Here is a 26,999-nt window from a genome sequence, read left to right on the forward strand (position 1 = left end):
AAGTAGTCAATGTAGATAACAGAGTGAAGAGATGCATGTAGTAATCATAAACTAAATTAGGTTGCTTTAACACTTGATCCGGATCAGGATCAGATCCTGACATCGAGATCACGGCTGTAGTGTAAACGCAGTTCATTTTGATGCTGGCAGAGACCAGGATCTGATCTGGACGTCGATATCAATTTTGCGATTTAAACACTCCCGCATCAACAGTGGTGACCCGAGATGTCAGATGACCTTGTTACGTCACATGCATTCTTGCATGAAATTCCAGTCCTTCGCAGTCACATGTTCATCGTCACGTTATCTTCCGCAACTACCCTTCTGCGTAGTCATTTTCGTCACTGCCGATTTAATCGCTGGATTTATCCCTACTGTAGGTGTGATTTTTCATAAAGATTTGTAGAAGCTGTTAAGTTAGTTTGAAATGCATCGTTTCATCATGTAAATGCTGAGACATATGATCCCAGTTTGCATCTGTCCTTGGTTCCATCCACCTTGCCCTCCGTACACAGTGTTGTTCTTCCATCACGGCTGCCGCAAGTAATGTCTGAAATACTTGAATCATGTGTAGAGTATGTTGCAAACGGCGTCAAAAAACTGCCCAAGTCTTCTCCTTCAATTTTCTTTCTGATCCGGATCTAGTGTAAGAGCACCCTTAGGCATTTAAAAGTTATGTCTTAAAATGAATTCATATCTTTTGTCACAAGCCATGATTGGACATGTACACATTAAGGTGTGCAAACAACATTTTACATTCAAGAAAGTGTTATTGTAACTTAATGCATTAATTTATACAGCCCAGCTTACATTCCTCCCAGAGCAACTAGTGTTATAGTAGGTTGTTTAGGGTATGTTCAGTTTGAAAGCTACGAAGTACCTTATTCTTACTCTGCATGGTTTAGTTATCAGTATTCACCCCAATTCTTATATTCTTAAACTAGATGGCGCACAATAAGTTCGTAAAAGCAATCCTTCTAGAAATATCTTAAATACAACTTCAATTCTTTGTTTCCAAGATCTCCAATAATTTAGGCTTTTTGTACTCTGCAAGACAATTTGTACTTACATGAAATGTGAATTCTGCATTCTTGTTGAAATAGCTTAAACTTAAACTATGACAACAATTTGTTGTTTATTTTCATATGCAGCAGATATGCAGATAACAATAAACAACAAAAATGTTGACACATCATTCTGCTCTAGTTATCACCCTTTATAATCAGAGTGAATGTTCTTGTCATTAACAGTATCTCTTGGACGAGGCGAGGAGGGTGAGGTCTGACCTTTATGTCATCGCTGAGTTATTCACAGCTTCAGAGAACATTGATAATATCTTTGTCAACAGGCTTGGCATTAATTCCTTGATCAGAGGTATAGTTTTCTGCCTTAATATGAAATGTTATCTATTTAGTGTTTTGAGCTAGTTATTACCTTTCTTCTACCTCCCCAACTTCCCCTCCCTCCTCCCCACCCACCACCCCTAGAATAAAAAGGAAATATCTAATTGTTTCTATTATGCATTTAATAGTCATTTTTCACTAAATTGCAAAATGCAACCGAAAATAATCAACCTTCGACTCCTTGCCCTCCTGTGAAAGATGTTTGAACTTTGTCTGTTCTCGAACTCTCTTTCAAATTAATTGTTTCCATTCCTGATACTTATTAAAACAGAACTAGTTATCATTATCCTTTCCTATGTAAGAATGCCCAAGAGAGCTCCAAGGAAATCTTTCTTACATTTGGGAGGGTAGGGGTCAAGGAAATGTGAAAGCTTTGCAGGCAATATAAGGTGGGGTTGATTGATATATGAAAACAATTTATATAGAGAAATATAAAAAGAACGGCCTTCCTTGAGACCCTTGTTTTCTGTGTTCTATGTGCTTGAACATTTTGTGGACTTTTTGGCTGGATGTAAATTTGCATATTATGCCTATACATATTCAGTCATGCCCTTCTTTTTGACCTTATTGTTTTTGTTACATGCATGACCCGTAGAAGCCATGAGTGCTGGGGATGCCCACGAACAGGGTCGTCTGATCTACCGGTACGGTGGAGAGCCTGTGGGGTCATTCATCCAGCCACCAAAGAGACCACTCTCACCTAGCATAGCACATGCCCTACTGATGGATGTCACACATGACAACCAATGCCCCATTGAGGTATGAAAACACATGAAAAGAATTTATTTCCTCTAACGTTAACTTCTAGTTAGTTTCCTGTAGCTATGACGACAGACCTGCCAGCTCTCAGGGATTTACAGTGAGATTCAAAGTTTTGTGTGTCATCTCAAGGTTAGGATCTCCAAATCTCACATGCCATATCTTAAACTGGTAAAACAAAGACAGGTTTACTGCAAGCAGGTTTACTTGGAGCTGTGGATATTAATTTGTGTAAGTAATCAAAGAAAGCTGCCAAGAAATACTAAGCTTAACAAAAGCTGTGGTAGAATGATTAAACAATTACTTTGTTCTGTAAAATTCCCAGGTTTTTGGCACCAGTCTCTTGGTTTTTCTTTGGAAATCTCCAGGGTTTGCACATAGGAGTGGGGAGGGGTGGGGGCGGGGGGGGGGGGGGTAATTGGCTGGTGTGCAATGGAAAGTTTAGAGTAGCAAAAGGAGAAATACAGTTCTAGGAAGGAAACTTTCCAGGACTGCTAAGGCTGGTAAATTGACTATTTTACAAGTATTGTAAAGTATACAGTTGAGTATTTTGTTAGAAGGTTCAAGTCTCTCTCTGTTGTTTGTTCTCTTTGCCAGGTCCGATCCATCTATGATCCACTTCCTAGTACAGCATTAGTCAGTATGGCATCCTGCGCCACTGGAACAACAAAGGGATTTGATGATCTTGTTCCTCATCAGGTAGGTAGAAAGGTGTCAAAAGCATCTGGTTGGATTTAATTCACGAAATGCGAAAACCAAGTTATACTTCCCAATAGATTCATGCAAACAACTATTGCATAGATCAAAACCCCCATTTGTGACAGGCTAGGGCTTGCACCCAGAACATTAAAAGTGCTAGTGCTTGCACCCAGAATATTAACCTGCTAGGGCTTGCACCCAGAACATTAACCTGCTAGGGCTTGCACCCAGAACATTGATGTGCTAGGGCTTGCACCCAGAACATTAAAGTGCTAGTTTGTCTGATGTCCATCATTATTTTTGACCACAACATTGCAAACTGGACTCTTCACCTGATTGCGTCTGTACTGGTCAGTGCACAACATTGAAATCTCAACTGGGTACTCCTGTTTGAATACCCCACCTTATGGTAGCTGGTTAAGAATTAAAATGAAAATTTAAGAAGTTTTCTACCCATGGAATGCCACTCCTTATCCACTAGAATGTGTTTAAACTTCCAGATACATGTGGTTACGGACGATCGATTGTACTGCTCATGGAATCCTGAAACTGCGGCCGGTTCTGACAGCGAGGTCAACCTATCCAGCGGTATTCTTGCTGCCAAAGCTGCGTTAAATAATCTTCATCAAACACTTGGAAGATCTGGATACACTCAGGTAAGTGAAACAACTAAGAAAAAAAAACAAGAGAAAAACACTTAAAAACAACAAACAATAAAAATATATAAGAAACCCAATAAAAACAGCAAACAATACAAACGACTAAGAAATCCAATAAAAACAGCAAACAGTAAAAACAACTAAGAAACCCAATAAAAATAGCAAACAGTAAAAACAACTAAGAAACCCAATAAAAATAGCAAACAGTAAAAACAACTAAGAAACCCAATAAAAACAGCAAACAGTAAAAACAACTGAGAAACCCAATAAAAATAGCAAACAGTAAAAACAACTAAGAAATCCAATAAAAACAGCAAACAGTTAAAACAACTAAGAAACCCAATAAAAACAGCAAACAGTAAAAACAACTAAGAAACCCAATAAAAACAGCAAACAGTTAAAACAACTAAGAAACCCAATAAAAATAGCAAACAGTAAAAACAACTAAGAAACCCAATAAAAATAGCAAACAGTAAAAACAACTAAGAAACCCAATAAAAACAGCAAACAGTTAAAACAACTGAGAAACCCAATAAAAATAGCAAACAGTTAAAACAACTAAGAAACCCAATAAAAACAGCAAACAGTAAAAACAACTAAGAAACCCAATAAAAATAGCAAACAGTAAAAACAACTAAGAAATCAATAAAAATAGCAAACAGTAAAAACAACTAAGAAACCCAATAAAAATAGCAAACAGTAAAAACAACTAAGAAACCCAATAAAAATAGCAAACAGTAAAAACAACTAAGAAACCCAATAAGAATAGCAAACAGTAAAAACAACTGAGAAACCCAATAAAAACAGCAAACAGTAAAAACAACTGAGAAACCCAATAAAAATAGCAAACAGTAAAAACAACTGAGAAACCCAATAAAAACAGCAAACAGTAAAAACAACTAAGAAACCCAATAAAAATAGCAAACAGTAAAAACAACTAAGAAACCCAATAAAAACAGCAAACAGTAAAAACAACTGAGAAACCCAATAAAAACAGCAAACAGTAAAAACAACTGAGAAATCCAATAAAAACAGCAAACAGTAAAAACAACTGAGAAACCCAATAAAAATAGCAAACAGTAAAAACAACTGAGAAACCCAATAAAAACAGCAAACAGTAAAAACAACTGAGAAACCCAATAAAAACAGCAAACAGTAAAAACAACTAAGAAACCCAATAAAAACAGCAAACAGTAAAAACAACTGAGAAACCCAATAAAAACAGCAAACAGTAAAAACAACTAAGAAACCCAATAAAAACAGCAAACAGTAAAAACAACTAAGAAACCCAATAAAAATAGCAAACAGTAAAAACAACTAAGAAACCCAATAAAAACAGCAAACAGTAAAAACAACTAAGAAACCCAATAAAAATAGCAAACAGTAAAAACAACTAAGAAACCCAATAAAAACAGCAAACAGTAAAAACAACTAAGAAACCCAATAAAAACAGCAAACAGTAAAAACAACTAAGAAACCCAATAAAAATAGCAAACAGTAAAAACAACTAAGAAACCCAATAAAAACAGCAAACAGTAAAAACAACTAAGAAACCCAATAAAAACAGCAAACAGTAAAAACAACTAAGAAACCCAATAAAAACAGCAAACAGTAAAAACAACTAAGAAACCCAATAAAAATAGCAAACAGTAAAAACAACTAAGAAACCCAATAAAAACAGCAAACAGTAAAAACAACTAAGAAACCCAATAAAAACAGCAAACAGTAAAAACAACTAAGAAATCCAATAAAAACAGCAAACAGTAAAAACAACTAAGAAACCCAATAAAAATAGCAAACAGTAAAATAACTAAGAAACCCAATAAAAACAGCAAACAGTAAAAACAACTAAGAAACCCAATAAAAATAGCAAACAGTAAAAACAACTAAGAAATCCAATAAAAACAGCAAACAGTAAAAACAACTAAGAAACCCAATAAAAATAGCAAACAGTAAAATAACTAAGAAACCCAATAAAAACAGCAAACAGTAAAAACAACTAAGAAACCCAATAAAAATAGCAAACAGTAAAAACAACTAAGAAATCCAATAAAAACAGCAAACAGTAAAAACAACTAAGAAACCCAATAAAAACAGCAAACAGTTAAAACAACCTAGTAAACCTCAAAAATATCTTTGCTAGTATTTAAGGAAGTCTTAAGACAAGAATATTGAAACAAAGTGAATGCTCTTTGTGTCAACAGCTAAGGTTAACTTTCATTCCAGATGCTCTACTTTGTCATTGATTTTCTCCTTGAAATATTGGGGAACATGTCTGAAAGGTTGGTTACAACAAGAACAAAATGAAAAGAACAGAGAAAGTTTTGGATAGAACAGCAAACATACCAATTTTCCATTGTTCTTTTACTAGTATGGCCTAGCAGTTTATTTAGTAAGAATGCAGGTTTGATTTCTGATTTGGAGTTTGTACTTTCTCTTTGAATGGATAGTTTGTTCATCATCAAAAAAGAATCAAAAAAGACATTCTTTACTGTACCGATACACCATTAACTTGCACATGATCATAACATTCCAGTTGGCACTTTCAAAAACAGTTTTTTTTCTGGCTAATTTTGGTATGTAGTTTTTGGTACTGGTGGACACTGAAATGTTATGACAATGTAGTCCTTTTTAGTAAATTGACTGGTAAAGTCTTATTTTAAATACTTGAAATCATGGCGTTTGTATTATAAGCTTACATCCTGCAATAACTGCTTATGTGTAAAGGTCAGGAGGCCTATAAAGAATCATACAGTATTATTTATTAGTTGTTATGTAATGTTCATTTAGTTTAATAAGGAGTAAAAGTAGTTTTTGTTGGAATGGGAGAGGGGAGAGGGGAGTAGGTGGCAGATAATTGACTTCCTGTATTGTACTATGAAAAAACCTTGTTTGTCGGTAAATTCACCCAAATTTGGGAATTAAGTGCAGATGGCTACCTTGAGACTTGAATTATTTTTTTCTACCGGAGGTAACCATTTTTGTAGTCACATGGTCGGAAATGAACTCTTCCACAAGATCTCCATTTGTTTCCATTTTCTCTAATAATAAAAATCTTGGCATTGGATTTCAAATATTGTGATTTTATACGAAATATAACATAAAAGAAAGATTTCCACCATTCTTACCAGGTTTATGTTGACCAGTTAGATGAGAACATTATTGCAGTGACCAGGCATAGTCCCGGTTCTCACAAATCAGTCATACTGGTAGCTCGGACAGCTTTCAACCACCCGGAGAATGCCAACTACACTGGTCATGTAGCACCACTGTGTATACCAGGTGAGCCTATGACAGGGTTTGCTCAAAGTGATTATTTGTCTCCATGCAGGTTATGCGTTATATTTTAAAAGGCAGTCGTGATCTGATTCCTAGGTTGTTGAAGAGTAGTGTAGAAATGTTACAACAGTGTTTGTTGGTGTCTAAAGCTGGCTGCCTGATGGAATGTTGCCCGACCTTACTCGAACATGTTTGCATGGGTAATGGTGGATAGTGTGATAGTGTGGATAGTGTGTGTGCTTACAACTACGATTAATCAAAGATTTTACCACTTTTAAGTTGACTTCTGTTTGTAAATTCAACATGTAGCTTTTCTGCAACTGGTTGTGGGCGACACTCAAAGCAGTGTGCAGTGTGGTTCATGACTTCAACTTCCCAGTGCCAACAAATGTAACTACTCCCTAATTTTGCCGGTGAAGTGAACTAGTACCCGCCCATTAACAGAAGACAGCAGCTCAGTGTGTGGGAGACTGTGTGCAGGAGACTGACGCAGGATTATGAAATGACTATCAAACACAAGATCATGACAGTCAAGTTGTTTTGAGTCTTTTTCAGTCGAGCAGTGAATGAGTGGACTTTACTTAATGTGATTTAAGTGTATCATGAGTCTTACAACATAGCTCATATATTTAAATTAATATTTTAATAACTATTGCTACTATTGTTACAGCTGATTGAATTTTCATATACACGAATCTATTAACGTATACTAACATTTCGTAGAGTTTTGTGCAATTTGCTTTGCGGAAGATGACACAGTGCCATCACAGCAATCAGTGCTAAGTTTGCAAGACATAATAACTTCATATCATCTGTTTTGCTTATTCATCTTGTATTTTCTCAATGAAGGCCAAGTGGAAGAGATAATTCTGGAGGCCAGACTCGTCTCCAAAGACGCCCCCTTCTACAAGAAGAGTGACACACACATCAACGGTCTCTCCTCCTTCGAGGTCGATATGAGACAACACATTCAGATCTTCAGCAGCAAGATGGTTGAACTTCATAACATGGACGATAAAGCAGGCGATCTGGTCCAGGAACTTGATTTTGTGTCTTTCCCACCTGGGAGTGTCATTGCTTTCAAGTGAGCATCTCCCTCACCTTTTTGGGTTAATAATATTCGGCTGGGTGTTGGGTTAACAATAGTGGGGGATGGGGTGGAGAGATGGGGGTGGGATGTTGACCTTCTCCTCCATGGAGGTAGAGGTGACTTAGTGACCCCAAACCTGACATCATGGTTGCAGGTTAAGACTACTTCACAAATGATGCCAATTGATTGAATCAATGGTTTTTAAACCTGGAGTAGCTTGTATGATCTTGCTTCCATAAAAGTCTTCACAAAAAGGAGCTTACTGATCAGGCAAGTTCATAGCTGTATTTGAGGGACAATTTATTTTTCATTCATTGCACTAAAATAGAAGAAGTTTTCATATTCTAAGGATTGGGTATATAGGACAGTAGGTATGTTTTGAGTTGATACTAAGGAAGGACCATTGAAAGGTACAGTAATTCTGCATCTTCTATTCATTTCCTTTCTTAATTTGTTTCTCTTGGCATTGATTCTACTGTCTTAGAGTTGTTTGTCTACTGTCTTGTCTACTGTCTACTTGTTTGTCTACTGTTTGTCTACTGTCTTAGATTTGTTGTTTCTTCTGCATCAATGACAGCATATAAATTGATGTCATGTTTCACACTCTCCCTCAGAGTGTCCTTGCTACCAGCTGCCAGGGCCGCGTTGTCATCACTCCGTTCCGGCCTGGCGCAGTTCGGGTACAGGGTCAGGACCCTCAGTGGTAACCCCACCCAGAACAATACCAGCTCCTTCTACGCCATCGCAAGTCAACTATCTCTAACAGACTTGAACAGAATTCTCTACCGATGCAGCGCAGAGGAGGAGTCCGATGGGAAAGGCTCGGGTGGATACAATGTACCCAACCATGGTAACCTGGTATACTGTGGACTGCAAGGTTTGTACTCTCCCTCTAGTGAAACAAAAAAACAGCCTCGATGTTTAATTCAGTTTCAGGAATTATGTTAAGAGATAATATCAAACAAGAAAATAACAAAACTGATTATATCAAACGAGAAAATAACAAAATTGATTATATCAAATGAGAAAATAACAAATTGGTTTCATCAAAAATGAGAATTTTCAAGTCTTCTCTGAGTATATGAAGTTGAAACAACATGTTTTGCTTGAGTTATTAGAATTTGTAATTTTTTAATGTAATATTTAAGCCTTCTCTGAGTAGGTGATGCCATCATCAATTAGCCTTAAAGGAGCCTAACAGAGATTAAGCAAATTTCAATGGTGAACATCATAAAAACCATAACAGCTATTCAAACTTTAATAGCACTCATATTTTCCTTGGACTGTGACACATTCAAGACTAAGTCATCCATTTCCTTACTGTGTTCGTTCAGGTTTCATGTCAGTTTTGGCAGATATTCGCCTGAAGAATGACCTTGGTCACCCTCTCTGCGACAACCTCCGTCAGGGTGACTGGATGTTTGAATACGTAGCAAACAGGCTCAAGCTGCACAGTGGTACCAGAGCTGTAAGTATAAACCAGTTAAAATGATGAAGTCATATCGAAGGAGTTCCAAAACCTAACATCAGTTATTGCCTTATTTGATAGAGATAACTTCCTTTCACAACTTCCCCAAACATTTAAGAAATATGTTTTTTCCATTTGGGAGAAATGTTTATAATTCTAAATGTTAATGTTAAATGTAAAATGTTAATGTTCACATCGAAGGTGGAAGACTTGATTAAGTCTAACTATGACATCATGGAGCCACATGTGTTGTATCTGTCTTGACTGATTACAATGTTTATTATATTCTGTCATGGAGATGTTTTCAATCTAACATATTCAAGATCCTAACCATGACCTAATGATGGAGTTAGGTTCAGAACTTTCTACGATGGAAATATTAAAAGAGAGACAAAGTGAAAAGTGCAAGGATTCAGATCCTGATGGTACTATGAGATCACAGATTTACCAAATGACATCTACCAGACACGACTTTAGGATAGCTCCCAAATGGGAGCAAGATGTTTCTTAGCTGTTTGTGGGATTTGGATTTCAAAAACACAGATTAGACAAGGAGGAATATCAGAAGGAAATAAAGGCGAGCATAGTTATAAGTTGGGGTTTTTTCTTCCATTTATTTTATTTTCACTTGTCATTTAGCCTCTGAAGAAGATCCTGCTAGGATCGAAACTTCAGGCCAACTTACTTTACACATTCTCTTACACAGGCTCTCTAGTGGATAAGCAGTTTGCTAACAGTTTTTTTTTCATTTATTTTATTTCAGTTAGGAAAGTGGTTCGAGATGGCCTTTGGTCCTCTAAGGTGCATCCCTCGTTACCTTATACCCTGCTACTTTGATGCATTGGTTACTGGCGCTTACAGAGCATTGCTGGACATAGCTTGGGAAAACATGTCAGAGTAAGTGAGGAATAGAGGTGGGGAGAGGGGACCGATAGGGGAGGAGAGGGACTGAGTAAGGAGGAGAGGGACTGAGTGAGGAGGAGAGGGAGTGAGTGAGATGGAGAGGGATATGTTTATCTCTCTAATCATTCTTCGATTTATACTTATGTTAGAGGCCATGGATCTCCGAAGATCTGACAATAGCAAGGTATTTTGGTTTTTATTAATCATGAGCTAGAATATCTAGAGTAAGAAATTTACATGTAGTTCACTTCTTTGTATCTGATTGTAGCATAGATGGAGAAAAAGAGAGGGTGTTTGTGGGGTGGTATGAGAGAGGGGGAATGGGATGATTTGTGTTATGTGCCCCCTTCACATGTTTACCTTAATACGTAAACTATGGTTTGAGTTCATAATGACAAATAAATGTTACTTACTTTAAAAGTTGAAATTCACAGTGCGTACTCCCTCACCTCATATAACCTATGCATTACCGCAATGCATTAATGCATTAATTAATGCATTAATGCAATGCATTAATTAATGCAACATGAAATTTGGAAGGTGACATGTATGTGATATTTACCTCTAGACCCAAAAGTCATAACATATATATATGTCACTATGTGGTCTTATGTGATGCAGCAATGTATGTTATCAGAGTATATTGAGATTGATCAGCGTTGCTACTCTAGCTTAACAAGCACATGTGCAGCCACCTGAAAGAGCCCAGCATTAATACAAAATATCTGATTTGTGTAATTCTAGGAGGTTACACCACTGAGAGATTGAATATTGTAATGTACGTTGTACTCTTCATTACTTCAGGTTCGTGTCCAAAGGTTCAACCTTTGTGCGAGCCCTCGCCTTGGGTTCAGTCCAGATGTGCGGACAAGTCAGGAATGCCCCCCTCCCCGGACTGTCACCAAGGGTGGATGGCGTCCCTACCATCTTGAATGAAGATAATGGAAAGAGAGACCAGGGTGCGATCACCATGGCGGCCGGTCTGCCACATTTTGCTTCCGGTTTCATGAGATCCTGGGGTAGGGACACATTTATTGCTGTGCCTGGACTTCTACTAGTCACAGGAAGATATGAAGATGCAAAGTGAGTCATACGAGTCAATCAGTAGCACTCTGAAATATCCCAGGGATAAACAGTTATAATGATCAATAACTCTGATGTTTGAACCTGTGTTTTAGCATACCCTTGAAGGTTTAAGGGTTTGAATCTGTTTTAACATACCCTTGAAGGTTTAAGGTTTGAATCTGTTTTAAAATACCCTTGAAGGTTTAAGGTTTGAATCTGTTTAAACATACCCTTGAAGGTTTAAGGGTTGAACCTGTGTAACATACCCTGGAAGGTTTAAGGGTTGAACCTGTTTTAACATACCCTTGAAGGTTTAAGGTTTGAATCTGTTTTAACATACCCTTGAAGGTTTAAGGTTCCATTCTGTTTTAACATACCCTTGAAGGTTTAAGGTTTGAATCTGTTTTAACATACCCTTGAAGGTTTAAGGTTTGAATCTGTTTTAACATACCCTTGAAGGTTTAAGGTTTGAATCTGTTTTAACATACCCTTGAAGGTTTAAGGTTTGAATCTGTTTTAACATACCCTTGAAGGATTAAGGTTCCATTCTGTTTTAACATACCCTTGAAGGTTTAAGATTTCAATATGTTTAAACATACCCTTGAAGGTTTATTAATTGTTAGGGAAGCCTCGCAAATCTAACCGCCGGTTCCGGGCCGGCGGAAAACTCGCACCCCTTGCTCATTATGCATGTGCATATTGGTCCCATGGTTGAACGCACACAAGCTTGTTGCTAGCCGGAGTAATGAGCACAGCGTCTTGACAACACAAGGCTGGTTATTGTTCACAAACAATGAGCAAACTTGGCCAAGTGACCGGATTAACTTTGGCGGTTTTGACAGTCAATAGAGCTTTAGTTTATGTTGCAAATTGCCTTATACACTAAAATCCGCCACTAAACCAAATGTACGAGATTCAATACTAAATATAACTCTTGCAAATCTTCCACGTTATCAAAACTAATGAATAAAATTTCTTATCAACGATCGTGAGTTTTTCGTGTAATCGGCTACTCGAAAGGCCGATAAAAACAACACATAAGTATAGCCTTTACCTGTACGTTGTTTGCCTATAGCCTTGTTCAACGAGTGGTACGTAACTACAATTAAAAAAGTGAATTAGCCATTTGCATTAAAATATGCCCCAAGAACTTCGGAAAACCCATGTTGACATATCAAGCAAGTCAAGCAAACAATTAAGTTACGCCATATATATTTATAACTACAACGACCAGTGACCGTAACGTTTATCTCTGCATAACAGTAGTACAGCCCCCTAAACAGCGGATAATTTTAGTAGCAGCCTACTGCGACACAGGTTCAGCGAATAAACATATGGCTAGGCTCGATTTCCTCTATTGACTTAGTGTACGTGTTAGGCTGCCACGCGCATAGAGATATAAGTGACTATCCGGTGAGAGTTTTAATGCAAGCAACAAGCGATACAAGTTGAGCGAGCAAACGCGGGTTAGAAGGGAGGGTGAGGAGACTGTTTTAAAGTAAATTCGCTATCGGACTCCAAAGTGAGTGGGATTCAAGAGGTGGCCAAATATGTGTTTGAACGCCCCCCCCCCCACACACAAACTCCCAAATGAAAAAGTACGTTTCCCAAATATCCCTATTATCGTTCCTCACCTCTTTTTTACAGAGAAGAAAAAAAAGTGAAATTAACACGGAAAGATCGATGATCGACGAACGGTGTGGTTTATTTATCTTTGATTCTTTCCAATGTGAATGTTGTATTATTATTACGTTAGCACAAGATGATATGATAACTATTAACATAGAATGGTTATTAGATGCGGTTTTTATTTTAATTTTACAAAATGCATTAAAGTATTGTGTGTATTTTATTTCCCAATAGTAAATAAGACGTGCTGGTAGAATTTTCAACAAAAACTTTGAATTAATCAGAGAGATGAGTAAATGAAACTTAAATAATAATAAAAACCAGCCCTGTGTTTCTTCAAAATTGTAGGTTCTTCCGTATCTCTGTGCGACATCTGTCATTAATAGCGTCTCGTAGTTTCCCCATATTTATCTTGCCATGCGTGCTGCCTGGAAATTCCAGTTCTACTTGCTTGAGCAAGGATGCCATTCTTGCCCTTTCAAGCATGTCCTTTATAATATGTCCGTTTCCAGTAATGACATTCCCACCATCGAAATTAGACGTTAAAAGTTCATGCTTGCTATAAAAAAATGGCATCAACTGTCTGGCAAAGGAAGTTGCTGTCTTCGCCCGGTAAAACATTTTCTCGTAGAGAGTCTTCTCGAGCACTACATTGGGAACAAGTCCATCTTCTATTGTCATTATTATATTCCCATTTTCCATACGGCCATACAGTGGCACATGATTCCCAGCCAACAGTTGTGGGGTGGATGGGGTTGTTGGTGGCGTTGTCACTTGATTTCTAAGGAGCAGATCCTTAATAGTTTTTAGCTCAGGTACCACAATGTCAATCAAGTTTCTGAGCTGCTCCTTAACATCTGCCAATTCATTTTCAGTAACATATTGGCCCTCGGTTTGAACCTCGGTTGACATTACCACGGGTGTTGACTTCCTTGGAATGGTGCTTTGAAAGATGGACAATGGTTGCGTAGGGGTAGTATATTCATCAGGAGTGTCCAGAGCCTCTTGTGTTACTGTGACTGAAGCAGACTTGTTTCCTTCTGTGGTTAGGACAGGTTGAATAGGTGGATCACTAATTAATTCACCTGTAGGAACTGCAAGAAAAGACAATGCAAAAAAAAAAAGTTGTAAATAAAAAAGTTTTTGTAAAAAAAAGCATCTTGTAATGAAAAAAGATTTTGTAAAGAACCTTCAGAATCCCTCTTGACTCACATAGGCGTAGGAAGAAGGGGGGATGGGGGTTGGGGCTGCAGCCCCCCCCCCCCTCAATCAAAAATTATTGTGAAAATTCGGGCAATAGGCCTATGCTGAGAAAAATAATGTAAGGTTTTTTTTTTCAATGGTTAAACTGATATGATTATGATCATTATTATTGTAACGACTTCCCCAATAATTTTAACCAATAGGGAAGGGTAATAACACGCATAGTTATATGAGGCGGTGGGGGGCACACCCCCCCATTTTTTCCCACAGAGAACAAGAAATTCGGACAAAATTCCTGAAAAATTCGGGCAGCCTTAGAGGAGAAAAATGATATATATATAAATATGCAGTAGCTGGCCCGAATCTTTTTCAAATTTTTGACCGACAATTCCGTGGAGAACTTTTTGTGTTATTTGTTTCGTGACATTAATATTAATATAGGCCTAATTATTTTCTTTATTAAACATCATAATGCCCGAATTTTTCCATGAAACACCACCGATTATCGACATCTTTGGCCACAGAAAAAAACGCAGTCAACATTTTTTTACAGTGAGTACAGGTTTAACATATTTTTTGATATTTTTCATACTTTTTGTGAGACAAATTGCAGTCTCACCCAACATAGCGACATTATCCCACCCACGTGTCGTCGAACAATGTATGTTTTTTTCTAGAAGTATATCTGAGTACTGTGTTAAAATAATAAATACGGTAACTTAATAGGAGCTTAAAAATATACTGTCCTATTTTTCCCCTTCAAAGTGATGTTACCATTTTTTCTTCTTCTAATTTACCAAATTTTTGGGGAAGTGTAAATTTCTAAAACATGAGATTAAAAAAAAAAGATTGTTTAGATGCAACTTGCAAAATTTTTTGGTTATATTTTTCGGGCAAGTCGTTTCAGCCCTCCCAAATCAAATTGGGCTCCTACGCCTATGTTGACTCATGTTTAAATATTTGTAAACTTGTTTTATTTGAATTTTCTAATATGATCTTAGAACAGCTGTCTTGGAGTACATTTAGTTTTGAAGCATTTTCTTGCCGTTGTGACGGCCAGAGATAGAATTCTGCTTCATAACGTGCCTTATGACAAATCAACAGATAATGAAAAAATACATCATAAAGAAAATGTCTATCATAAACAGTCTCACCTTTCTTGTAAACTTTCTTCACTATGGCTTGGTATCTTCGTGCACCCCACCGGCATAAAACTTGTTGACCTTCACGAAGACCTTTCTCGAACGATATGATTTTTTTCGCAAGCACAGTTGACTGCCGACCTTTGTCCGATTCAGGTTGAAGCCATTCAATTAAAACTTTGCAACTTTTCCTAATATTAGTGATTTTAGGCATTGTGACTTAGGTCGCAAAAAGCTGAATATTTCGAATAGCGTGGAGAGATGTCAAAGCTGGAGTGACCAAAGTTGGAGTAAGCCACATTTCGTGAAGCCTGCATAAAATCTTTCATTGTATTATCATATTGCCCAATCATGAAAGTATTACCCAAGGGCAATACTTCCATGGTCCAATCAAATTGAGACCCAACCCGTATTAACCCACGCTGATCATGATCCGGCGGCACAGTTTATTTTTTATTAAAATGTGGCTTATACTTTACTACTTAACTAGTAAGCCACATTTCGTAAAGCCTGCATGAAATCTTTCATTGTATTATCAGATTGCCCATTCATGAAAGTTTTAACCCAGGCAATACTTCCATGGTCCATTCAAATTGAGACCCAACCCGTATTAACCCACGCTGACCATGATCCGGGGGCACAGTTTATGTTTTATTAATTGCAATCGGCATTATCAAAAGTTCCAACGATTACGCAATGCGTAGTTGTCAGTCAGCCCACCTTGTTACTTCTCGCGAAAGTCATATGCATATAGGCATTCATTTAAAGTATTACAAACCTGACGGTAGTGATATAACGTGCAATTACTTTGAACCTATCTTACAAATTTGATATTTTGTCAATTCTTGCAACTGAGAAAGTATGGATCCACAAGAAATTCCTCGTCATCATTTTGAAACCCATAACAGCAACGTAAGTATACACTACAGCTTTCTCCTGCATGCATGCATGTTAGGCCTATACTTACATTTCTTTAGCGTAAATGACTTATTCTGTGATTTTTTTTTTTGTAAAATTTCCAAGCCGCTTATTCTGCAGATAGCAACCTATATTAAAATAGAGGTTTCAGGTTTTTTCAACTACGTGACTTTTATTGATCAATTTGTAGGATTTTATACAAAGCGGAAACACACAGGGTGCACCACGAAAAACCACTTTAATGAATGTATGCTGATGCTTAACTAAAATTGTATATAAAACTTACTATTTTAAACATAGGACCGTGTCGCTAGATTATTGTGTGTGTAATAGATTAATTATTTTGAAAACATATGATACGTTTCTGACATGTTCGTTGGCGTTACCCTATTGGTCATGCAATTTGCTAAGTTTATCCAAGCTGCAATGCCTATCGGACCTTCAGCGTTTAACCGAATATAGTCTTTCCAATGGTCAATGAGTTTTTCTTCATCAATATACATTGACACCACTCGCTCCGTTGTCTCATACGTGTATGCTATTGATGCCACTTTTTTAAGTGCGATGCAATTTGTAACCGCAAAACAGATAAATAAAAAAACTCAATGAATTGTTTCTTCCACAAATATATATTTTATGAATGAGTATGGTACAGTGATGTGTGGAAATGAACTTAAGACTTATTTGAATATTACCCAAGGTTTTAAATAATAAGAAGTAGTTTATCCAATCTTTCACCAGGTGCTCAAGAATAAATACAAGAACAATTACGCATTTCTCACCTATTTCATGAATAACTTATAATTTTATTTTTGTACATTGCAGGTGCCTCTTCCAGACGTTAAGTTTCCGTCTCCTCGAGTTAAGAAAGGTTCTGATCCTCGTGTGAAAAACAGAGGAGCAAGGGCAAACTCCGGTAGAAAAGCCTTAACCGAAAAGTTCGCGAAACTGCTACCAGCTGTGAAAAACTTCGTCGAGCAAAATGGGTATTCGGCGCACCAGAGGAGAAGGTCAGAAACTGGAGTGAGCTGCGGATCGACTGTACCGCAAATTCGTGAGCATGTTTTGCAGGAAGTAAATGGACTTGATAATATCGGTCTATCCACATTGAGATACTTGTTTACGCCTAGACATTCATACCATTTAACTGCTGCAAAATATGCACAAAAAGTTGACGCTAAAGTAGCGAGTAAGGCGAATAATGTACGTACGGAGAGCGACAAAAATCATTTCTTTGCAGCTCGGGTGAAGTATCGGATGGAGTTCATGATGCAATTCCATCAAAACTCCGTGGCCGTCTCATGTGATACCATGAACAAGATCCACATTGGGACTCTAGCTGTCAGTCAGTACCACCAACTGCAAAAGGTTTTCCCTGTAAAAGATATGCCGAACTACCCTGACCATGACTTCCCTCTTGGAAACGGGTACAAAGTAACACCAGTTGGTTATATGAAGCTGGAACCAAAGACACCTATTGAACTTTGCAAGGACGTGGATGGCCGTCATCATTATCCATTCCCCCGAAGTGGGCCTTTGTTCATGAGGAACATGATACAAAAAGAGATGCCATTGAACATCCAGCGTCATGCAAACAATCTCATGGAGATACTGGGAGATGAATCATCTCAGGGAAAGTCAATTGTCGTGTTGTTGACAGATGGTGGCCCAGATTGGAATTCTAAGTCCTGGACTGTACTCCTTTACCTGCAGAGACTCTTCAGGGAGCTGAACCTGGACCTACTATGTTGTACAACTTATGCACCCGGACAGTCTGCATTTAACCCAATCGAGCACGCCTGGGCCCCGTTATCGAGGAAGCTGTCTGGGGTTACTCTTTCAGCAACTTTAGAAGGTGACGATAAGCCACCTTGCAAACAGACCGATATCTCGGAAGATCTGAAGCAACAGAAAGAAAAGAAAATTTTTCGTCGCAGTTTGAATGAGCTCGATGTCTTCTGGAACGGTATGACGTTCAATGGCTTCCCTGTTACGTCAAGAGGTGTTTCCCCTCATGAGAAGCAGCATTTTTCAGATTATGAGGATATCCACACGGTTGTAGCTAAGGGCGGCAAACGAAAACTGAAGGACTACCCAAATATTTTGGAAGAACTGAAATTCATTGCCAGTCATTGCGACCGCCAACCGGGTGAATTCACAATTATGAAGTGTGAGTCAGAAGATTGCTCTCACTGTTCGACTTACAGTGTTAGGGCCACCGAAGCGATGGACAAACTACGAAGGATAGGAGGCCTCCCCACACCCCATCGTGCTGTTGAGCAGGAGCGGTTCCTAACATATTTGCAGGCAAGTGAAGTGGAAAGCGTACCACCGGTTTCCTGCCATCGAAAATCACCATCCGCTTCAGAAACAGCCTGTAAAATTTGCAAATCGTACATTTACTCATCCGCCATAGACGAAAGCAGACACAACGCAATAATTCACGAGATACGGAAGACAACGGAAGGGCGATCGAAGACCAAGCGCTTGAGGAGATGCTAATATCTTGGGAATCCATACAGAAACCCATGTCGTCGGTTCCCTCCAAAAAAAAAATTATAAATGAGAAAAAAATTGCCCTACATGTGATGCTGTTTGTAAAAGTACCGTTTACGGCACAATGAAATTTTTTGGGAGTGGGTAGGTGAGGGAAGGGGGGGGGGGTTAGGTACGGAAAAATCGAGCCCTAATTGAAAATTGTCCATATCGAATTTTATTTTTCCTTTTTCATTGCCATCTTTTTATTGTTCACGTTTGTATTCTTAGTCTTATTGATTATTTTATTTTTATATTTAGCTATTATATTTCAGAGCCTCTTACCTTACCCGTCAATGTTAAATAATTAAATATATAGTAAAGAAAGAAACACAACGCGTCATTTTATCATTCACTTAAAAATTCAACAACTCGTTTTTATTTGTCAAGAACGTTATGCATGCCGTACGAGCAAGTGATTGCTTTTGCACAAAAATAAATAATTGGTTAAGGTAAACACAGATAAGGCAATGAACAAGTAAAATTTGGGAGAACTCCACAGGAAAAGAAAAACCTGTTCCCGATCTTTCGTACCGCCATAAAAATAATGAATCTTCACTTTAATCTCGAACCTACCATACGTACTTCCAGGTTTGTTTTTTTTTTTGACGTGTGTGACCGCGATTATATCTATGACTGTGGTTGCATACATGCGTTGTACTAAGCAGAGAACCAACTAGCTGCTGTATAGCTCAGCCCCTGTATGATCATGACACGTGCAGTCGAAAAACTTCGTTGCGAAGGGAAATTCCGTAAACGCAATTGTAATACACCCTCCCATGAAAATATGACCAATTGTGCTCCACCCTACCAAAACAAGCTTTGTAGATTCCTACACTGTTAATTCACATTGACTTACTTATTTCACGGAACTTCTGCCTATGCAGAAGGATAAAATACGGCGTATAAACACACTATCTTTGTGGAACGTTAAGATACCTTTAGAGCCTAGCTCTTTTGTTCAACTCGCTATTGTGTTCTAGACGGCTTAGTAAAAGCCTGACCGCGGCTGTGAATATTACTGTATCGCGTGGAGGGAAGTTTGGGGACAGTGTGCACTCAAGTGTGACTCATTATCTGCTTGTTGCTGTGCTCATTATAGCCGCGGAAAAATCCACCGGCCCGGACATGGCGGTTAGATTTGCGAGGCTTCCCTTATAATAAAAGCAGCCATAAAGAATTACAGGACAAGTATAGTAATAGAGTATGTTTGAATTAAAGCTGGTGTTCTTCAGAATACACTTCACGTTAGTAGCTCTGACAAATACTCCAGCCAACTATATCATGTTAAAAAAGGGTAAAGCATTCATGTGATTAGTCAAAGGGAATGCGCTTGTAATATATATACCTGTGACTTTGGTAGAACTATTTCTTCATTTTTAGATACACCAGGATGAGATTCTATAATGTGAGCCGTCTTCATCCTGTTGCCGGCCTTATTCCCTGTCCCCAATCCTCTCCCTTTCCCTATTCTGTTCCTCTCACTGCATTCCCAATCCCCACACCCTGTTCTCTTCGCCCACCCGTACCAAGTGAGACAGTTCTTTCTTCATTTAAACTTGCAACATATTAATTAATTGATATGTCTTTCTTTTTGCACAGACTATTTCTGTATGTTATTACCATTCAGGCAAATGAACTTTAAGCATTTTAGGAATGTTTGATTTGCTTCCCCCGAAAACAAGAGCCATAGAGTTACGTAGCAGTTAAGCAACTAATTAAAGGTAAATCAGTCTGTTACTGTTTAAATATCCTTCTCTTTTTCATTCAGATTTTTAATTTTAGCTTTCGCGGGTACCCTTCGCCACGGTCTGATACCAAATCTTCTCGGTGGCGGGGAGCACGCTAGGTATAACTGCCGAGATGCTACATGGTTCTGGCTGTATTGCATTCAGCTCTACACTGAAACGGTCGAGAATGGTCTGACCATCCTACAATGCCCAGTGTCCCGGCTCTACCCTACAGACGACTGTGAACCACAACCAGCTGGATTTGTGGTAAGTTATCTGCATTGTCGCGGAATATCCGTGATTTCTTTTCTACCTTGGGGACAAAAGGTATTATCCTAACACACAGTAGCATACACAATTACTTGAGCCTATACTGCAATTTTTGAAAAGTTTCGTGATTTTTTTCTTACCCCAGGCTCATCCCTGAAGGTCAATTTATTTTAGGATAAAAAGAAGGATATACTTGTTGCGGTAATATTTCCAATAGATCTCACTTCCAACTTTCCAATGGGATTCTGTATTTCTGTACTTGTTTTGTACAAAGTTAGACTTTGTCTGAGGTTAACATGGCCACAAGTTTACTTACGTGTCAAAATGACTTTCATACCTTGTTATATTTTATTTATTATTACTTTTCTTGGAAGGGTTGACTTCAGAATAAGTGGTTTGATTTTATGTGGTGTGAAGAATTCTTCTTTAAATGTGGGAGTCAGTGAGGAATTAGCATAATCACTTGATGACAACTTCATCCCAGTGGCTGCTATGCAAAGTAGTCAAGGCCTCAATGCAATGTGTGTGGAGAGAGCGTGTTTCGGAGGAGGCTAAACGTTAACTGAACACTATTTTGCTTTGTAAAATAATGGTAATTATTGCGGTATTAAGCATCAGTAGTTACTTCTGAATGCCACCTATTATATTTTGTGCTCAAATATCTCTATGTCAAGAGATGTAAGCTTACAACCACAGATAGAGCATCTTAGATAACCGAGACAGAAAATGCAGTAAAATTGATTTCAATTCTAATATGTTTTCACTTGTGCATCTATATCCTTTTCAGTTTTAAGATTTGCTTCAACTTTTTCTGTGGATTTATTTAGTTTTCTTTAGTAATATAAGAACCATCTCAAATCTGTGTTTTAGGAGCAACCATTGTACGATGTTATACAAGAGGCCCTACAGAGGCATGTGGAAGGTGTTGGTTACAGAGAGAGGCATGCTGGACCTGGACTAGATAGAAACATGTCAGAGGAAGGTAAGATGTTAACATGGATTGTCATATACCTCTTAAAACATATCAACTGTTGTTCTGTACCCTACAGGTATCTTATTCTGTTATCTGTATTGTATGTCTCTTTTGATTAATAACTTGTTACACATCTTTTAATAACTGGGTATCTTTACTCCCTCCCTCCCCCTGTGCACTCTTCCATCTACCAAGCATAAAACGGATAATTTTTATAACTGATCCTCAAACCTCCCCCTCCCCTCCCCTCCCCTCGCCTCGCCTCGCCTCCCCCTCTTGTGGTCATCAACTTGTATCTCCTTCTACTCTACCATTCAGAAAGTCTGAGTTCACGAGTGATTGCCATCGACTTCTATGATGTGATGGAGGGTGGTAGGGGGGTGGGAGTTGGGTGGGTGGGTTGGTAACAATTGTGCAACTTACTGCAGCCCTTTTGTGAATGCTTTTTAATGTATCATCAGAGTTTGTTTCTTGAAACAATGATTGGAGGATACCTACGCTGTGAGTGAACATTACATTGTGGCCACAATTTATGGTCTATTGCTTCAGGGAATGACAAGGAAAAGATGTGAATGAAACCTACCCCCCTCATACCCTTGCCCTCCCCACCCCCCTTGAAATATATTTTGTTTTTGGTATTAGTGATAATATGCACTATTTTTGCCACTTTCTGTGTACAGGTTTCAATGTCACTGTAGGTGTGGACCTTGAGACTGGCTTTCCATTTGGAGGAAGTGAAAAGAATTGTGGGACATGGATGGACAAAATGGGAGAATCAGAGATAGCTGGGATAAAAGGAAAACCAGCCACTCCTAGGTATGTAAAGAAACTTAGAATGGACTCTTTACCAACTTTTGGCAATGAGGTTGGTGACGAAAATTTGAAAATTCTTCATTTTTTTGAAACTGGAGCTCGTTTTCTTTACCCGTTTAAAGGCTGTTTTTGTTTCATTAATGAGATTACATGACCTTATTCAATTTTGTATCAGAACTCACAGTATGCCAGTTAAAATTGTACAGCATTAAAAAAAACCAATACTCTGGAAACCTATTTCTTTAGACCCCAGATTGATAAACTGGACCAATTTTTTCCTCTATGATTTCATTGATTTTTGTTTACACATTCAAAACGCTCTTCTTCAGCTATTGTGTGGTTTTATTGTCATGGTAACATTGAAAGCATAATATTGGACAGTCTCTGTTTTTTCAATCATTTCACCTGCTTCTGATTTAGCATGTAGTTAAAAAAAAATGGAATGTATTGTATTTTAGATCCTCCCGCAAACAGGAACTCGCGAAGAAGCCATCATTGGCTTATCAAAGCCGCAAACTGACCGAAGTCAGTCTCTTACATTCATATTTAACTTTCATCTTGGAGTGACTCAAACTCGGGACCTTATGATTGAAAGGCACCGGCGTTAACCATTGAGCTAACACTCCATAATTGTTCTATTGTTTCTGTTGTATTGTTCTATTGTTTCTATTGTATTGTACTATTGTTTCATTTGCAAACCTCTGAGGTGACTACATCATTCATGATGAATGTAACAGAGGATTGAGGTAATAGATTGTATTCTGGGGTGAATTATCCACCTTCCAGATTGTGGCAAATGCAACATAACCAACCACTTGCTTCAGATAAAGAAAATCTGTCGGCCAGAGTTGATTTGGTAATATCAGCCATTGTTGATGTGTTATTTACAGCGTCTGAGATCTGAACTGCGGTTGTCTTTTGCTTGTCTTTCACAGGGACGGTTCTCCTGTAGAGATTGTAGGCCTGTGCAAGTCAACCGTGAGATGGCTGACCAAACTTAACCAGGACGGACATTATCCTTATGATAGTGTGACATCACGGGAAACCGGTAAATATATATTTCTCTTTCGTGGCACTGCCAGACTGCCCCTCTCCTCACCTCTGTACCATTCTGTGTGTGTTGTGTGTTTCTCTGGGTTATTTCTTGTACCCAATTACTATGTGTGGTTACTTGTCTTAAGTTTAATTAATCATGACCAACATGACAGTCACTTTGAGGTATGTATGAATCAGGCAATTAATTAATTAAGGAATTAAGCAATCATGACCACCATGACAGTCACTTTGAGGTATATGAATCAGGCAATTAATTAATTAAGGAATTAAGCAATCATGACCATCATGACAGTCACTTTGAGGTATGTATGAATCAGGCAATTAATTAATTAAGGAATTAAGCAATCATGACCACCATGACAGTCATTTTGATGTATGTATGAATCAGGCAATTAATTAATTAAGGAATTAAGCAATCATGACCACCATGACAGTCATTTTGATGTATGTATGAATCAGGCAAATAATTAATTAAGGAATTAAGCAATCATGACCACCATGACAGTCATTTTGATGTATGTATGAATCAGGCAATTAATTAATTAAGGAATTAAGCAACCATGACCACCATGACAGTCACTTTGAGGTATGTATGAATCAGGCAATTAATTAATTAAGGAATTAAGCAATCATGACCACCATGACAGTCACTTTGAGGTATGTATGAATTAAACAATTATAAAATCCAACCCAGCTTTCACAAATTTGATGGATCTCCTCATAAGCATAGGAGGGGCAGCTGTCCTGCACCAGTAATATATTATCTGAAGAAAAATGAACAAAAGAAATTGTTTGATTAGACTTTTTGAAAGGGTCAAAAGGACGATTGGGTTCAATCAGGGATCATCTCAACTTCAAGAATAAACACAAGGATGACAGTGTCAAATGGGTAAGATAATTATTCCAGTGACAGGAATGGTTTGAATAATGTGTGGAAAGTAGCTGAAAGGTTCAGTCCGTACAATGAAGTATGCTACACTACCGTAAAAGTTTGTACTAAGAATTCATAATTCTGTGTATTATCTGACTTTCTCATCAAAACGACAATGCAAGATACCAGTGTTGTTTATTTACGTTAGATCATATGAAAAATTTAGAAAACGGAACGTGTCGATGGATTTGGGGAGTAAACTGGATATTCTATTTTAAGATATGACCTAACAGAAACAGTATTGCAATACTATTACAATATTACAATATTACAATACAAAAATCATTTTTTGTCAAATTTGGTTGTATTTTCCATTATTTAGGTAAGACTTTCCAGCTGACCTACTCAGAATGGAACCAAAAGATCCAAGCTAACTTTGAAGCTAAGTTTTGGGTACCGTCTGACGTATGTAAGGAAACCAACAAACTCGTGAATAGAGCTGGTATTTACAAGGACAGCTTCGGAGCAACCCAGTTTTGGGCGGACTATCAACTACGATGTAACTTCCCCATAGCCATGGTTGTGGTGAGTAGTTACTATACACTGTGTGGTGTTTTTGAGGTTTCATAAATAGTACTTCTGTGTGGGTTTTATAAATTTATTTATCTAGTTATTTTTTTCTTGCCTTGGATGATATGTCTTTGTCTATTAGCTTTGTTAATGGAAATGGGTGTAAATGGTAACCCACAAGGAAAGATCATGCCTTGGAGCAGATTAGTTTGATTGAACGATATCCAAAACATGCACATTACATGACTTTGTTAGAATGGTGAAAGATTACAATGCTACACATGAGGCAGCTTTAATAAGCATGGTATGCTTGATAAGAACAGACTACATAGTCTCACTCGGACACACTTTACAAGTTTTGAAGTACTATGCAGAGATCTGCAGGATAGTTATCTGCAGGATGACCCTGCAGAATAGCTCCTGCAGAATGACCCTGCAGAATAGCTCCTGTAGGATGACCCTGCAGAATAGGTACTGCAAGATGGCCCTGCAGAATAGGTACTGCAGGATGGCCCTGCAGAATAGCTCCTGCAGGATGGGACTAAGCAGGATTGGACCTGCATGGTGACCTGCAGGATTAGACCAAGATTCTTTGAGAAGTCCCATATTAGGAAACTTCATGCATTGTCATGACAACCTGACAAAACCTGTGTCGTGTATCTTGACCTTTAATTTACTCTTTGATGCGTTGGTTTATTACTCCAGCTTTCTTTTTAATACTCCAGGCTTTTGTTTTTTTCTCTTGCAGGCTCCAGAGTTATTCACCCCCAGCAATGCATGGACTGCCCTTTCAATGGCCCAAGATGTCTTGCTGGGTCCCCTAGGCATGAAGACCCTGGACCCTAGGTAAATAAGGCATGACCAAATCATTGACAACTGAAACATTGGAAGTTTAGCTTGAATTCTTTGTTTCCACTGCATACATGTATAGTTAAATTTTTATTATGTATAACTTTAGCAAGGTATAAAGAATAGTATTAACTTTTACAAGGTATACAGAATAGTATTAACTTTTACAAGGTATAAAGAATAGTATTAACTTTTACAGTATTAACTTTTACTAGGTATAAAGAATAGTATTAACTTTTACAGTATTAACTTTTACTAGGTATAAAGAAAAGTATTAACTTTTAAAAACAAGGTATAAAGAATAGTATTAACTTTTACAAGGTGTAAAGAATAGTATTAACTTTTAAAAACAAGGTATAAAGAAAAGTGTTAACTTTTACAAGGTATAAAGAATAGTATTAACTTTTAAAAACAAGGTATAAAGAAAAGTATTAACTTTTACAAACAAGGTATAAAGAAAAGTATTAACTTTGACAAGGTATAAAGAATAGTATTAACTTTTACAAGGTTTAAAGACAAGTATTAACTTTTACAAGGTGTAAAGAATAGTATTAACTTTTAAAAACAAGGTATAAAGAATAGCATTAACTTTTACAAACAAGGTATAAAGAATAGTATTAACTTTTACAAGGCATAAAGAATAGTATTAACCTTTACTAGATATAAAGAATAGTATTAACATTTACAAGGTATAAAGAATAGTATTAACTTTTACAAGGTTTAAAGAATAGTATTAACTTTTACTAGATATAAAGAATAGTATTAACTTTTACAAGGTATAAAGAATAGTATTAACTTTTACAAGGTATAAAGAATAGTATTAACTTTTACTAGATATAAAGAATAGTATTAACTTTTACAAGGTATAAAGAATAGTATTAACTTTTACTAGGTATAAAGAATAGTATTAACTTTTACAAGGTATAAAGAATAGTATTAACCTTTACTAAATATAAAGAATAGTATTAACATTTACAAGGTATAAAGAATAGTATTAACTTTTACTAGGTATAAAGAATAGTATTAACTTTTACAAGGTATAAAGAATAGTATTAACCTTTACTAGATATAAAGAATAGTATTAACATTTACAAGGTATAAAGAATAGTATTAAC

The 26,999-nt window shown here is 37.4% G+C and overlaps 2 protein-coding genes across 2 annotated transcripts in view; both read left to right on the forward strand.

Moving 5' to 3' along the window:
* The window catches only part of LOC139977022 (glycogen debranching enzyme-like), a 70,596-nt gene that overhangs the window by 37,647 nt on the left and 5,950 nt on the right, over window positions 1–26,999 (forward strand). The window contains exons 8-23 of the mRNA XM_071985973.1: window positions 1,251–1,374; window positions 1,999–2,162; window positions 2,760–2,861; window positions 3,362–3,517; window positions 6,652–6,802; window positions 7,649–7,883; window positions 8,504–8,766; window positions 9,224–9,357; window positions 10,121–10,254; window positions 11,065–11,343; window positions 20,524–20,749; window positions 21,623–21,734; window positions 22,406–22,541; window positions 23,474–23,586; window positions 24,848–25,050; window positions 25,784–25,881. Coding sequence (XP_071842074.1) covers window positions 1,251–1,374; window positions 1,999–2,162; window positions 2,760–2,861; window positions 3,362–3,517; window positions 6,652–6,802; window positions 7,649–7,883; window positions 8,504–8,766; window positions 9,224–9,357; window positions 10,121–10,254; window positions 11,065–11,343; window positions 20,524–20,749; window positions 21,623–21,734; window positions 22,406–22,541; window positions 23,474–23,586; window positions 24,848–25,050; window positions 25,784–25,881 — 2,630 coding nt within the window. The remainder of the gene's footprint in view (window positions 1–1,250; window positions 1,375–1,998; window positions 2,163–2,759; window positions 2,862–3,361; window positions 3,518–6,651; window positions 6,803–7,648; window positions 7,884–8,503; window positions 8,767–9,223; window positions 9,358–10,120; window positions 10,255–11,064; window positions 11,344–20,523; window positions 20,750–21,622; window positions 21,735–22,405; window positions 22,542–23,473; window positions 23,587–24,847; window positions 25,051–25,783; window positions 25,882–26,999) is intronic.
* LOC139977025 (uncharacterized) lies at window positions 16,880–18,804 on the forward strand. The gene has a single exon (XM_071985984.1). It carries the CDS (start codon window positions 17,475–17,477, stop codon window positions 18,717–18,719), a length of 1,245 nt encoding a protein of 414 aa, XP_071842085.1. The 5' UTR covers window positions 16,880–17,474; the 3' UTR covers window positions 18,720–18,804.

This window comes from Apostichopus japonicus, chromosome 2, assembly GCF_037975245.1.
Source record: "Apostichopus japonicus isolate 1M-3 chromosome 2, ASM3797524v1, whole genome shotgun sequence".
NCBI lineage: Eukaryota > Metazoa > Echinodermata > Holothuroidea > Aspidochirotida > Stichopodidae > Apostichopus > Apostichopus japonicus.

What these genes read in the sequence shown, in the direction of transcription:
- LOC139977025 (XM_071985984.1), top strand. Translation starts at nt 17,475, where the DNA reads ATGGAGTTCATGATGCAATTCCATCAAAACTCCGTGGCCGTCTCATGT.